The sequence below is a fragment of the Cicer arietinum genome, chromosome 3 (genome assembly GCF_000331145.2).
Source record: "Cicer arietinum cultivar CDC Frontier isolate Library 1 chromosome 3, Cicar.CDCFrontier_v2.0, whole genome shotgun sequence".
NCBI classification, from domain to species: domain Eukaryota; kingdom Viridiplantae; phylum Streptophyta; class Magnoliopsida; order Fabales; family Fabaceae; genus Cicer; species Cicer arietinum.
Window position 1 is genome coordinate 39,753,925 of NC_021162.2, and position 12,757 is coordinate 39,766,681.

At 31.2% G+C, this 12,757-nt stretch overlaps 1 protein-coding gene across 1 annotated transcript; it reads right to left on the bottom strand.

The window, feature by feature from the left end:
- Nucleotides 1-249: 249 nt before the first annotated feature.
- On the bottom strand, nt 250-1,586 carry LOC101508189 (myb-related protein 315). The gene is made up of 3 exons (XM_004491691.4): nt 1,260-1,586; nt 995-1,124; nt 250-901 (listed from the first exon to the last, which is right to left on the bottom strand). Exons 1-3 carry the CDS (start codon nt 1,477-1,479, stop codon nt 373-375), a joined length of 879 nt encoding a protein of 292 aa, XP_004491748.1. The 5' UTR covers nt 1,480-1,586; the 3' UTR covers nt 250-372.
- Between the last annotated feature and the right edge of the window lie 11,171 nt (nt 1,587-12,757).

Sequence of the window (12,757 nt, forward strand, 5' to 3'; positions counted from 1 at the left end):
AAATAAGATCAGATGAAACTAAGCTAAATATAATAAAAATACATTTTGCATTCAATATAGAATCATCATCACATTAAGCATCAATGCAACCAAAAAAAATGCAGGGATAAAAGTTGCACCATTCTATATATTACTAGCTAGAACATATTTTTGGTTGAGAGTTTGTAGAACTAAGGGACTTGGTTCCGTGCGTGCATTTAGAAAACCACTCACTACTATCAATTTGAGATTTGTAGACTCACATTGCACTTTCTTTGAATAATCTTCATTGTAAATTTAAGATTACAAAACAAAGATCATGTCAATTCATCACACAGATGCATTTATTTGGTAGAATTAAAATTCAAAGTATGGCTAGTTTAGAAGAGGTGGTTACTTATTCCTTTCCAAAAAAGAAATATCTTGGTCAAGAGGATTAAAGCCATCCCATGAGAGAATGGAATTCATACTATTAACCCATTCTTGTAAGGAATTTTGGTGAAGGTAAGAGGATTCATCAACAGAAATGTGGCTAGTATCATCCATAGAAACACAAGAACTAGATACAGAATTAGTGCTAGTGTTGGTGTCTTGATTCATCCATGTTCCTAAGTCCAAATTTGAGCATAACATTTCAAAAGCAGTATCATCCCATGTCACCTTATTTTCTTTGGTGCCATCACTGCCCAACAACTTTATTCCCACATTTTCTTCATACCCTGCTGAAATATTATTTGGTTGTTTGTTAGTTTTATTTTTGTCATCATCATCATCATCATCAATTTGTTGCTTTTGCTCAATTGGCTTATGAGTCAAAGGGTCCACACCCAGTAACTTCAGCTTCTTCTTGATTTTAGTGTTCCAATGGTTTTTAATTTCATTGTCCGTTCTTCCAGGAAAATGTGAAGCAATCTTTGACCACCTAAAAAATATAGTGCAAAGTAAGGTGAAGAGAGTTTTTCTGACTTTATTTTTGGACCGACCCTAGTGATGTTTTATAGAACATATGTTATACCTGTTACCAAGACGTGCATGTAGTTGAATAATTTGATCCTCTTCAATTTCAGTATAGTTACCTCTCTTGAGGTCTGGCCTTAGATAATTAATCCATCTCAATCTACAACTCTTTCCACATCTTAAAAGACCTTCACAATTAATCATTTCAAAATGCAAAAACCAAGTTAGAAACACCTCATTAAAGGAAACTTTATCTATATATCAATGAAAGAGCGTGTGGAAAAAAAAAAGATAAATATTTTTAATTAAGAATTTAGTACTACCTGCAAGTTTAGGAACCATTCTCCAACAATGAATGCCATTGTTGAGGATGAAACTCACAAGCTTGTGATCTTCTTCAATAGTCCATGGTCCTCTCTTCAAACCAACCTTATCACAACAAGGTTGTCTTCCCATTTTTTTAACCTTTGGAAGTGTGATAAAATTGAAAAAATGAGAGTTTAATAGAAACTTAAGACTCAAGCAAAGATGCTGCCAGTTCATATAAACATTTAAATAAAAGCATGATGTTCTTAGAGGGGGGAGATTAATGATTGGTCAGAAAGCACTTTTAGTTGAAAGCTAAAAAAGCATGGAATTATAAAAATGGTGCCACTCTACCCCTTCTTATTAGAGACAATTAAAAGAGTCCAATTAAAAATCATTGTAGAGTCAGGGGAATGAACCAAAACGTTGACAATTAATTTATACCAATATTTGTAAAACTAAGATTAAAATATTGAGTTTGATAGGATTCTCTGGACCCTTAAAGGCTGGCCAGCTTTGTCGTAGTAGGCAACCTTCATTTCATCTTTTACATACATAGATGCCTTCGTATTTATGCCTTCAAATTATTCCACTCAAGGATTCACTTGAATGAACTTGGAAACTTCACAAATGTTGGTGGCTAATAAGACATAACAAAATTATACTCAAATTTTAAATAAAAATGCATTGAACTTGGAAAGGTATAGTAGTATGTGTAAAGATAGAAAGGATGAATCATGTTTATGATGAGCCACCGTAATTTTAGTAAAAACATCGAGTTGTTATTATAATTTTGTCGAATCCATCATCAATCCAAATATATACCAAGCGACTGACAAATTTATATTTATTTTTGTATTTTTTTACATTATTAAATTTTGTATGAAACTTACTTTTAGAATAAAATTAAACAGTCAAATATATATAATTTGTTTAAACTAAAATTTAATAAAATAAGTTTGATAATTAAGAGGTAAATATTATTTCCTCCTAATTGGGTCTGATTGTTAGAATTTATAAAATGATTTTAGTATTGACTAATTTTTTTTTTAAAGATTTTAAAGAATAGTAGAAACTATTTTGCATTTGTCTATCGTAATAAAAATTATATTTTTGTCAAAAAATATTTATAAAAATAATTTTTTTGAGAAGCTTCTAAACAACATTTCGATATAGTAAAAAGTTTCTTTATTTTTAGTTATTGAAGTTTTGTTTACGATTTTTCTTGCTTAATTTGTTTTGATCGCTAAAATATTTATTTATGTTGGAAGTTATCTATATAATATGTTGAACATTTAATTTTAGACCCTTAAATATGAGAACTAAAATAAACATTACACATAATATTAGTATTAATTTCAACATAAACAAATTTGATATAGATTAGAGAAAAAAAAAACAAGGGGCCAAAGCAAAGTGGTATATTTGTAAGGTTTAATAACAAACATATAATTTTATTTTATAGAAACTAAAAGAAGAAAAAAAATGGTACTCGTTGACTCTTAATGAAGAGATCAAAATGTGTTGCGCCTTCTAATCATACCGCACTTTTTTATCATCTAAGTCAGTCCAATCAATCTCAAATTTATCACTAGCGATTATCTCTTATAATGGTTGGAACAAATGATCCATTAACAACAACTTTAACAATTTACGTATCAAAAACAACTTTACAAACCTCGTATTATAAGACATGATATAGACTTTCACACAATCTTTTCAATAGGGATAATTTTTTTCTTTGAATTCAGAGACTCTATTGCACGCACCCTTAGATTTTGGTATGCCATTAGGACAAGTTCTTCAGGTTTTTACACCTTTACACAAGAAAACCTGCCTCTTAAAGCCACTTGTAAGGCCATGTGGCTACCCGAATCTAGAAGAGGGAGTAAATAGATTCCTTTGTACACAACGATAAAAACGATTTTAACAGATTGATTGCAAAATAAGAGACTTTAATACCAACAACTTGATTTGTTAATTCTCTAATTGAAGAAGAATGTAACATCCTGATTTTTAACAGTGGAAACACATTTTCTCTTAAAAGATTTTGTCAAATAAAATGTTTTTCTCATAAAAGTACTTGTAAATTTTTTTCTTTTAAAACTTGGATAAATTCAATGACGTATCGTACGCATAGAAAAGAAGGATCTTTCGATCAAGTTCACACATAAATCAAACACTGAAAATAACATATAGTCATAGCATAAGTGCCTAACAACAAAGTAGTCTATACACATAAAATCTCCAAAAGAAACATATGAAAATACTTCGAGGCTATGAGATAAGATTAGACACCGCTCATAGCTTTGGTGTATTCTTCGCAAACACCTTCACATAAGTGATGCTCCAAGAAATCCACCCCTCCATGAATATCAAAAAATGAAACATGGTCCCACCAAATCAAGGTCATATGTCAGCGTATAAAATAGATAGAATTATCCAATAGTGTAATAAATACATTAACTCCAAAAAGATGGCTCAACAACTATATGCACAAAATCTAATCTAATGATAACTAAGAAATATAGTAGCAAGGACGACCCTTGAAACTAACAATACATATCCTCTAATGTAGCATCCCTCCTAGAAGTCACCTCGCCCTCCTCTCTAGCCATTGAAGGATCGATCTTCCTAGAAGTCAAATCCATCAACGACATATGTGGCCTTTGCAGTGCTGGAAACTCAAAACAACTTGCGACCTCTAAGGAAAAAAGGTAAATGATCATCTAACTATACGAGAAACTTCAAACCAACACAAGAAGACTCCAACCAAGATATTGAAGGTCCCCCATCTCCAACCTCATCATCTGCCACTAACATCGATCTCTTACATTTCCCTTTGACTCCCTGCCCAACAAAAAGGCCTTATACTCCTATAGAAGGGATCGCCAACTCACACAATACCCTCAATCTCTCCACCATCCACGTTCATTGCAACTCCACTACCAACATCTGAACCCTCTTCATAAGCCCCCAACACCAAACCTGTGAGCATGGGAAAATCCACACGTTCAATAGTGATTCCCACATGAACCACTGCCCCAACTCTCCTAGTCATCGTCACGACCCTCCCCATATAGGTAGCCCTACTCGAGACTGGGTCATATTCCCAAGAAGTAGGTTGGTCCCTATCAAGGAAGGCTCACGATGTCACCGTGGTAAGCGTAATGCCCAGAAACTCGTGCATCCCCAAAGTCCACAATAAGGTAAATGAAGAAAGAAAACACAATAAATGAGAGTTTGAATTGTGTTTTTAAGGTTTTTAAGGGCCATTGTTCATCAAATGGACTTAATTCTAACATTAAAAGGTCACCATTTAAATATAATAGATAAAAAATAAAAATTATGAAGCACAAGAACAATTAAATAAGCAAGTATATAAATCATGGTATCAAACACGCTAATGCAATGTCTACATGCTAGTGAATATGATTCAAAAATATCATATCCACCACAAGGGCTTTTCGAAATAAAATAGTGAAGTACACCTGACAACATATTTTCACCATATATCATCCATTTTAAAATTCACCATAAATCATGCGGTTCAAATCCACCACACCATTTCATATATAACATCATATGAATTAATTAAATTTATTTGCAAACTTCACATAACACCAAATTCAATTTGCATACTTAAAATCTAAGAATAAATTAACACCACTTAACACATACAACAAGCCAAGCCAATTAATCACATAACTTCAAATTTATTATTTAGTAAAACACTCATCAAATGTATAACCTAAGCATGTTATACTAAATATGTTAGGAAACCTTACCTTGCAAGCCTTCCGTTATAGGAAACACGTAGTTAAGTTAGAAATGAGATTGTTGACACCTCCTAATTTAGTCCAAGTTTGGAATCCCTTCCCAAAGAGTCCCTAGATTTTGTTTCTTCCTAGCTAAAACTAAAAAAAGGTAAACTACCTATATAGTTTAAAAATTTACAAAGCCCCATTTTATTTGGTACTTGAATCCAAAGAAGACATTTTACCAACACCTTGAGAACATTGCTAAAATTTCAACTTGTTTCTTTTGAGATAACCAAAACATAATAATTTATTTTTGAGATATCCAACACTTTTGCTTTCAACCTTTTTCTAAAGAAAATGGACATCTAAAAAAATCATTCAACATTTTCAAAACCCTAAAACTTCATCAAAGTTTATGACAAAACAACTTCAAGCTATTAACTCCTTTTCAAATCAAAATTTCATTCTTATTTGGGCAAAGAAAAATTTGAAACTTCAAACCCTATAAATTAGTGTGGCCTTCTTATGTCCACTCATTTCTTACTAGGTAGTAAAGAAAGCGTTTAGATATTTTCAATTTTTACTTTAGATCAAATCATTAGCTTTTCCCCAAAAATATCTATCCTGGCGCAACTTAACTTATCTGACAATTAGTTCTAACCATAACTTACATTTGTTATAACCAATTTGGGTTGAAGAACAATGACATTTATTGTTTTGATGATAAGAAACTTTATTTTGTGAGACTAATTTATAGTACTAATAAATTTAATTAAGTGTATAGTTCCCTTGTCATGAATCCTAACCTTACACTACATTCTCTAATGATTGGATAAGATAAACAGGAAAAATAAGGAAATACTTTGGAAGATATCTTAAAGATGTGATTGACTCTGATAAAAGCGCTCTCAACACGCCTCTAATGAATATGTTAATACAAGCTCGCCTTGATAATTCTGCGTGTGATGAATCTGGAAAACAATTGATTGTCTCGTGAAAGTGTCAAGTTAGCATTTTGACAAAGTCGACAATCTGATAAAAATTCAATATCACAACATCCTCTGTTCGCTAACTTAGACTTTTCATTTGTCTGAAGAAGTGCATGATATCCTCTTAATATTCCACCATCTGGTCTTGCTGACATTTATATCAAGATACGTTGAATCAATTATGAAGAGGAATTTAGACAAGTTTTTAATGTTGATTTAAGATTTCAGAAGATTTGATAAGAGCCATTATGTTGCATGTTGATATTGTGCTATCACATTGATAGTTAGAAATCCTAGTATCCTTCAAGTTTTTCTATAAAAGGACTTGTGATCTTTACTGCAAAAAGAACATACAAGAAACCTATTATTGTCATATACAGCATCTGATAACTCTTCATCATATGCATATTTTTCATTGTTTTTAGTCTTATTTATCTTTTTTTCATTAGTTAATTTAAGGAGTTATTTGATATATTTTGTTGATTTTAGTTCTTTCATTTAATAAAATATTTATGTTCTTATTTCCTTGATTAAGTAGAGAATTTTCGTACTTTTACGTTGTAACTTTGTTTTAGTGCAGTGCAGAATTTTGGTGAGAAATTAACATGACATGTGTGGAGTATTTCAACCATATATGAAGTTGTAAATGTCCAATTGGAGTCCAACCAAGTGAAAATGAAAGCTAAGATCCATAGCTACAACTTGCATGAAGACACCGAAACCCAATACAAAATCAAAAGAGGAGCAAAATGCAGAAAACGTCAAACAGAAGAAGTTGTGCACCTTAAGCGCAACAACTGCGCATTTCCAGCCTTTTGAATCTACCGAGTCGAGCTTGAAGCACAAACGATGCGCCTGGAGTGCGTGGCATGCAACAATATTCATTAAAATGCATTTTTTTTTCACTTTCTAGGTATCTTTTTGACTATTGGAAAGTTGGGAGACTTGTGCCCTAGTAGAGAAACTCAAAGACGGTCGTTTCTAACACCATTTGAGCAGTTTTATCAAGAATCATTCATGAATCTTTCTCGTAATTCTTCTCTAATCTCTCTATTTTCTATCTCTGTCATGAGTAACTAAACCATATTTGTTAGGAATGAGTGTAACAAGATGAAACCCTTATTTTTCTGTTTTGATTTCTAATTATATGAATGAGTTTATTGAATTATTTTTCTCATCTTTGTGCTTAATGCTTTTTATTGCTTGATCAACATTAAAATGTTCTACGATTCGTATTTTAAAACAGAAGTGGACTTTACGAATGCTTGAGATGGGAAATTCATGAATTTGTAGTGTAGGAATAGATGCATGTCATGAAACCAATTAAATTAGTTGCAGAGACAATAGTTTAAAAAGAGAATTCATGTACATTAATGCTTAATTCTAATCTTAAATCCACTAAGGAATTATGAGTTACTTTGAAATGAAAGGTTCTGTCACTAAGACATTAGGGCAAGAATAATAAAGAGAATTATGTAATAATTCAATAAAGGAATTCAGTAACTAGGATCAAATTAGACATCAAGGTTGGATTCGAAGTGAAACTCATCCCTGACATTTTTCTTAATATAAAGGATCAATTTCATTACTATTGTTTTTTTAAAATATTATTTCAATTAATTTGGGAACTTTTTGTTCAATTTTAGTAATTAAATATAATTCGATAGTAAAACGCAATTCTTGAGTTCAACACTCAATACTACTGTTTTGATTATTACTTGCAACGATTTAATACACTTACTGAAACGCTATCAAGTTCTCATGAATAACTTTGTATTATTTATGAGTGTTGAAAAATCAAATACATTTGACGAGCGTACCTTGTAAATATTTTCTTATGAGAGTTATTTAGAATACAATTTTAAACATTATTTATGTTAGCCCAGCTGTGATCTTTTCCTTATCTGTATATTATTTTTGCTTTTAACATCGTCAACTTATATTTTTTTTTAATTAAGATTTTTTTAAAACAAGACACAATTAAAATGACTATTGCATAACTTGTTGAGCATAAATTACAAGTGAGCTAGAAATAATAATCTAAGTGTTTCTAAACACACATAATATTATCACCTAATAAATAATTAACTATGTTTACTAATAAAGCAAGTCATAGTATATCAATAAAATGTATTGCAATATACATTCTGAGTCAAAACATTAAAGGAAAAAAGAATACAAGTCATTGTTCGAAGTATAAGTTAGATCATTTGATTAACAAATAAAAGAGAATATTCTAAACAAATATCATAGTGACTCTGAAGAACCTACTACAGTTATGTCTAACTCTAATGAACGTGTTCTCAAACATGCACCTGGTGAATCCATTAATACAAGCAATGGTATGGATGTTCTGCCTCTATTACGTATGTTAAGCAAAATGATCGTTTGATTTTGATAAATATGTCAAGTAAAATAACCATCTATCGTTGATAACTCTGACAAGCATTGTATCATCTGACTCTGATAAAAAGACAAAAACACTCAAGACAATCAAGACTCTGATGGAAGTAATCGCTCTGAAATGACAAGCTCTAAAAAATTTAATGCTCTAAATAGTCAACGCTCTAAAGATGACAAATTTGTTTATCCTCTAGTCAAAATCTTGAATCTGTTAATTGTCTGAAAGTATTTGTGACAATCTATTATAGTAACATCCTTTGAGATTTTCTTTCTTAAATTGAAAATGCGCATAATCAATCACCAAGATATAAATGGATACATCTTAAAGACCGATTTTCCTTAAATGGTGATAGAAGATCTACAATGATAAGATTCTCAAAGGACACTTCTCTCTTCTTAAGTAGAACTCGTTCAGTCAATCAAGTGCGGGAGAGAGAATGAAAAAGGTAATGTATTAAAGAAACAATTCTAAAAAAACCAAGCAAACATCAAAAGAAAAGTATGAACAAAAAATTATTTCAATGAGAGTTAGAATTCCAGAAACATACTTTGTGTCAACTTAAACATTAACTAGAACTGATGTAAATCAGCCCGATAGTGGCAACAATTCTCTCAGCTCTAAGAGGTACAACAACACTTATGAACAATAAGCTACCAGAATGCTGAATAAAGGTTATGATGGTGACAACTTGAATAGGCTAGAGAAGAATTCTCAAAACCTAAAGAGGAAGAGTAAATAATACTTGTATGCTATTATTGAAATAGTGGATTAAGTCGTCGATTGTACCCGGGAAAAATCTCTCCATAAAGGAAATACTAGATGTAGTTCTCTATGATTCAACCTTTTTGCCTCTAAACCAGTTTTAATCTTCAGTTGAATGGTTTGATAAAGAACATATTTTTTTGGTAAGCTTTTGAAGTATCTTTCAAAAATGGCAAAACATAATTCAAATCCCCCTTTCTTTTGTTTTCCAGCACCTTCAAATCTAAGATATGAATCAAATGTTCCTTTGTAAGGTATATTAGAAATGTAAATAGACAAAATCATCATTTGCTTCAAAGAATTTTGTTTCCACTTCTAGACCAGTTCAACTTTGATACATTGATTTTTTGGTCCAGTAAGAACTGCTTTTGTAACTGATAAAAAGAATGGGCTCGTTATTGTTGGTGACTACTTATGTGGACATGGATAAAATTCCTTAAACACAAGGAGAGTTAAAGTTTTCATTACTTTTACATTCAAGTGCAAAATTAAAAAGATTTTTGTATTACAACTATTTGTAGTGATCATGGTAGTGAATTTTAAAATAAACCTTTTGAAAACATCTATGAAGAAAATTGAATTCAACACAATTTTTTCTCTCCTATAACACCTCAACAAAATGGTAGTAGAAAGGAAAAATAGATCTCTTCATGAAATGACACACACCATAATTCATGAGATAAATTTTTCTCTATATAGATCTCTTTAATGAACACTACATGTTATATTCAGAATAGAATCTATATAAGACTTATTTATAATAAGACACCTTATGAACTATGGAAAGAAATAAAACCCAATATTTCTTGTTGTCATCAATTTGGTTGCATATGTAATATTTTGAACACCAAAGAGAATCTTGGCAAGTTTGATTAAAGATCTCAAAAGTGCAGCTTTTTGGGATACTCTGAAAGGTATAAAGCTTATAAAGTATACAATAAAGAGACTCTAATTGTTGAGTAATCAATTCATGTCAAGTTTCATGACAAAAAGCTTGACCATAAAAAGTCAAAAGTCAATAAAGATTTTGAATATTCACATATATCGTAGGAACCAGAGAAGTTAGACGAAGCAACGTAGTCTCCCTCTAAAGGACTAGTAGATGTACTTGACCATACAAGTACAAGAAATGACGAACCATCGAAAAGTCAAATTTCCCCGGAACCTAAACTTGGATGGAAATACAAATAATCACATCCAAGCTCTCTAGTCATAGGAAATTTAAGTGATCCTATGAAGACCATGGCTACTTTTAAAGAAATATCAATGTTCATACTTTTACCTCAAATCAATTCTCCAACAATAGATGAAGATAAATAGGTTTCGACTAATAAATTTAACTAAGTGTGTAGTTCCCTTGTCACAAATCTGAAAGACCTAACATTGTAACCTTTGATGATTGGAGAAGATAAACTAGAAAAACAAGGCAATGCTCTAGAAAATATGTTAAAGTTGTTACTGAGTCTAATAAACGCACTCTTAATGCGCCTCTAATGAATAATTTAATACAAGCTCACTTTAATAATTTTATGTTTGATGAATTTGGCACATAGTTGACCGTCTAGTGAATGCGTCAAATCAACACTCTAACAAAGTCACCGCTATGATAAAAATTTGACACTCTAAATATCTTATTCTCTGGTCTTTCTGTCATTTCTATTAAGATACGCTAAATCAATTATGAATACAAATTTGGACAAGTTTTTAATGCTAATTCAAGATCTCTGAAGTTTTGATAAGAGTCGTTATGTTACTTGTTGATTTCATGTAATCACAATAATGGTTAGAAATCCTAATGGCCTTGAAGTTTTTCTATAAAAGGATTTGTGATCTTCACTGCAAAAAAGACATATGTGAAACCTATTGTAGTCATATACAACAATTCGTGAATAACTTTGTATTATTTTTTTAGTGTTGAAAGCACCAACTACATTCTGAGATAATACCTTATAAACATTCTCTTGTGAGAGTTATTCATAAAACAATCTTAAACCTTATTTGTAACTTGGCCTAATCGTGGCTTCTATCCTCAACCACTTGACTATACTCAGCTAGAAGGTTGAGAAGAAAAGTTGGTCACCTAAAAAATCTGTACCCCTAATCCATCCAAGAAACTAGTCATTCAAAGGTTTGTGATTACACACATGGACTCCAAGGCTAGATGAGAACCAAACCAATTTATCAAAATTGCAATGCATAAATAAGTGTTTAATTTTTTTTTGTTACAGATGGAAATAAAGGGAAAAGAGATTAAAATTTAACTCCTTTCTTGCAAAGATTACCTTTAGTTAGTAGAATGTTCTTGGTCACCCTTCAAACAACGTTTCTAACACTATTTGGAATATGAATTTTATAGATTATTTTTCAAAACTTGTCAACATAAGAAGTAGTTAGAGCAAGAACATATTTCCTTTCACATTCTCTCAACAAAAAATGTAAAAAGCTATTTGATCTAACAATCACTAATTAGTGGCTCAGGTATGTACTATGAGACATTGAAGTAGCAATTTCAATTTATAAGAAAGGGGGTTTGAATTGTAAATTCACCCTTTTAAAAATTTATGTTAAAAACTTAAGAAAATAACTCAAGATTGATCTTGGTTGTGAAAATAGAAAACAAAGAACGTTCTTGGTTAGTTAAAATTAGTAATTCGGTTTATGTATTTAACTTGATAATCAATCAAACTGAAAGTAAATAGATAAGGAAATAGATACTACACAGGGATATATCCTAGTTCATCCAACTCGGGCTACGTCCAGTCCTCACAACTGTGAGAATTTCCGCTAAGTGTTCAAAACAAAGAACCTTATTGGTTTTATAGCACCTAGCTCATATCAACCTTGATCTGTTACAAAGTAAAAACCTTTCCACCCATAAAGGAGTTCAATCAGGTCACATATCAACCTTGATAGAATTTCTTACAATCTACCCAAACTATACTAAACTCTTATAGTTCGAGTTTTACAATAATGATGAGATTGTTTTGTTAGAATCTGAGAAGGCTCAACACTTGTTTGATTTCTGATTCTTTGACATAAAAATACACGAGAATGATTCTAAGAATCGAACGGGAAAAATCAGAACTGATTCAATATATGTGAGTGAGAGAAATTCAAGTATGATTGAAATGAGTAATGTATTTTCTTAGTACTTGAAGCTCTGATTTTTCCTTGAGCTTGGCCTTCCTATTATAAGTGTTTTAGAGCAATTAATAATGGTCAAAAGAGACGTTGGTAGTGCTCTATCAAATTTGACCAAAACTAATTTATATGAATAAAAATATTTAAGCCTTTGAACACTTTTTGAACTTTGTTGACTGGGTTGATTTCTTTGTTCTTGATAAGATTTATCTTGTGTTTAATGATCCTTTAATCTTTAGATACATGATTAATGAGATAAGTTCAAAACAGTGTTTTGATTCGCGCATAACACACCGGAGAATGATGCCAATCTACTGGAGAATGATGTTAAAAATTCTAGAGACTGGTATAATCATTCTAGACACTGTTTTGATCATTTTGGAGACTGAATGGATCATTCTGGAGACATATATGATCATTCTGGAGACATATCATGTCATTTTGGAGATTGATGATCA

Excerpts from the sequence above, each read along its gene's own strand:
- LOC101508189 (XM_004491691.4), bottom strand. The coding sequence starts at position 1,479 with ATGAACTGGCAGCATCTTTGCTTGAGTCTTAAGTTTCTATTAAACTCT. Across the intron at positions 1,125-1,259 it reads AATGGTTCCTAAACTTGCAG|GTCTTTTAAGATGTGGAAAG; the intron begins GTAGTACTAAAT and ends TTAATTGTGAAG. Across the intron at positions 902-994 it reads CATGCACGTCTTGGTAACAG|GTGGTCAAAGATTGCTTCAC; the intron begins GTATAACATATG and ends TATATTTTTTAG.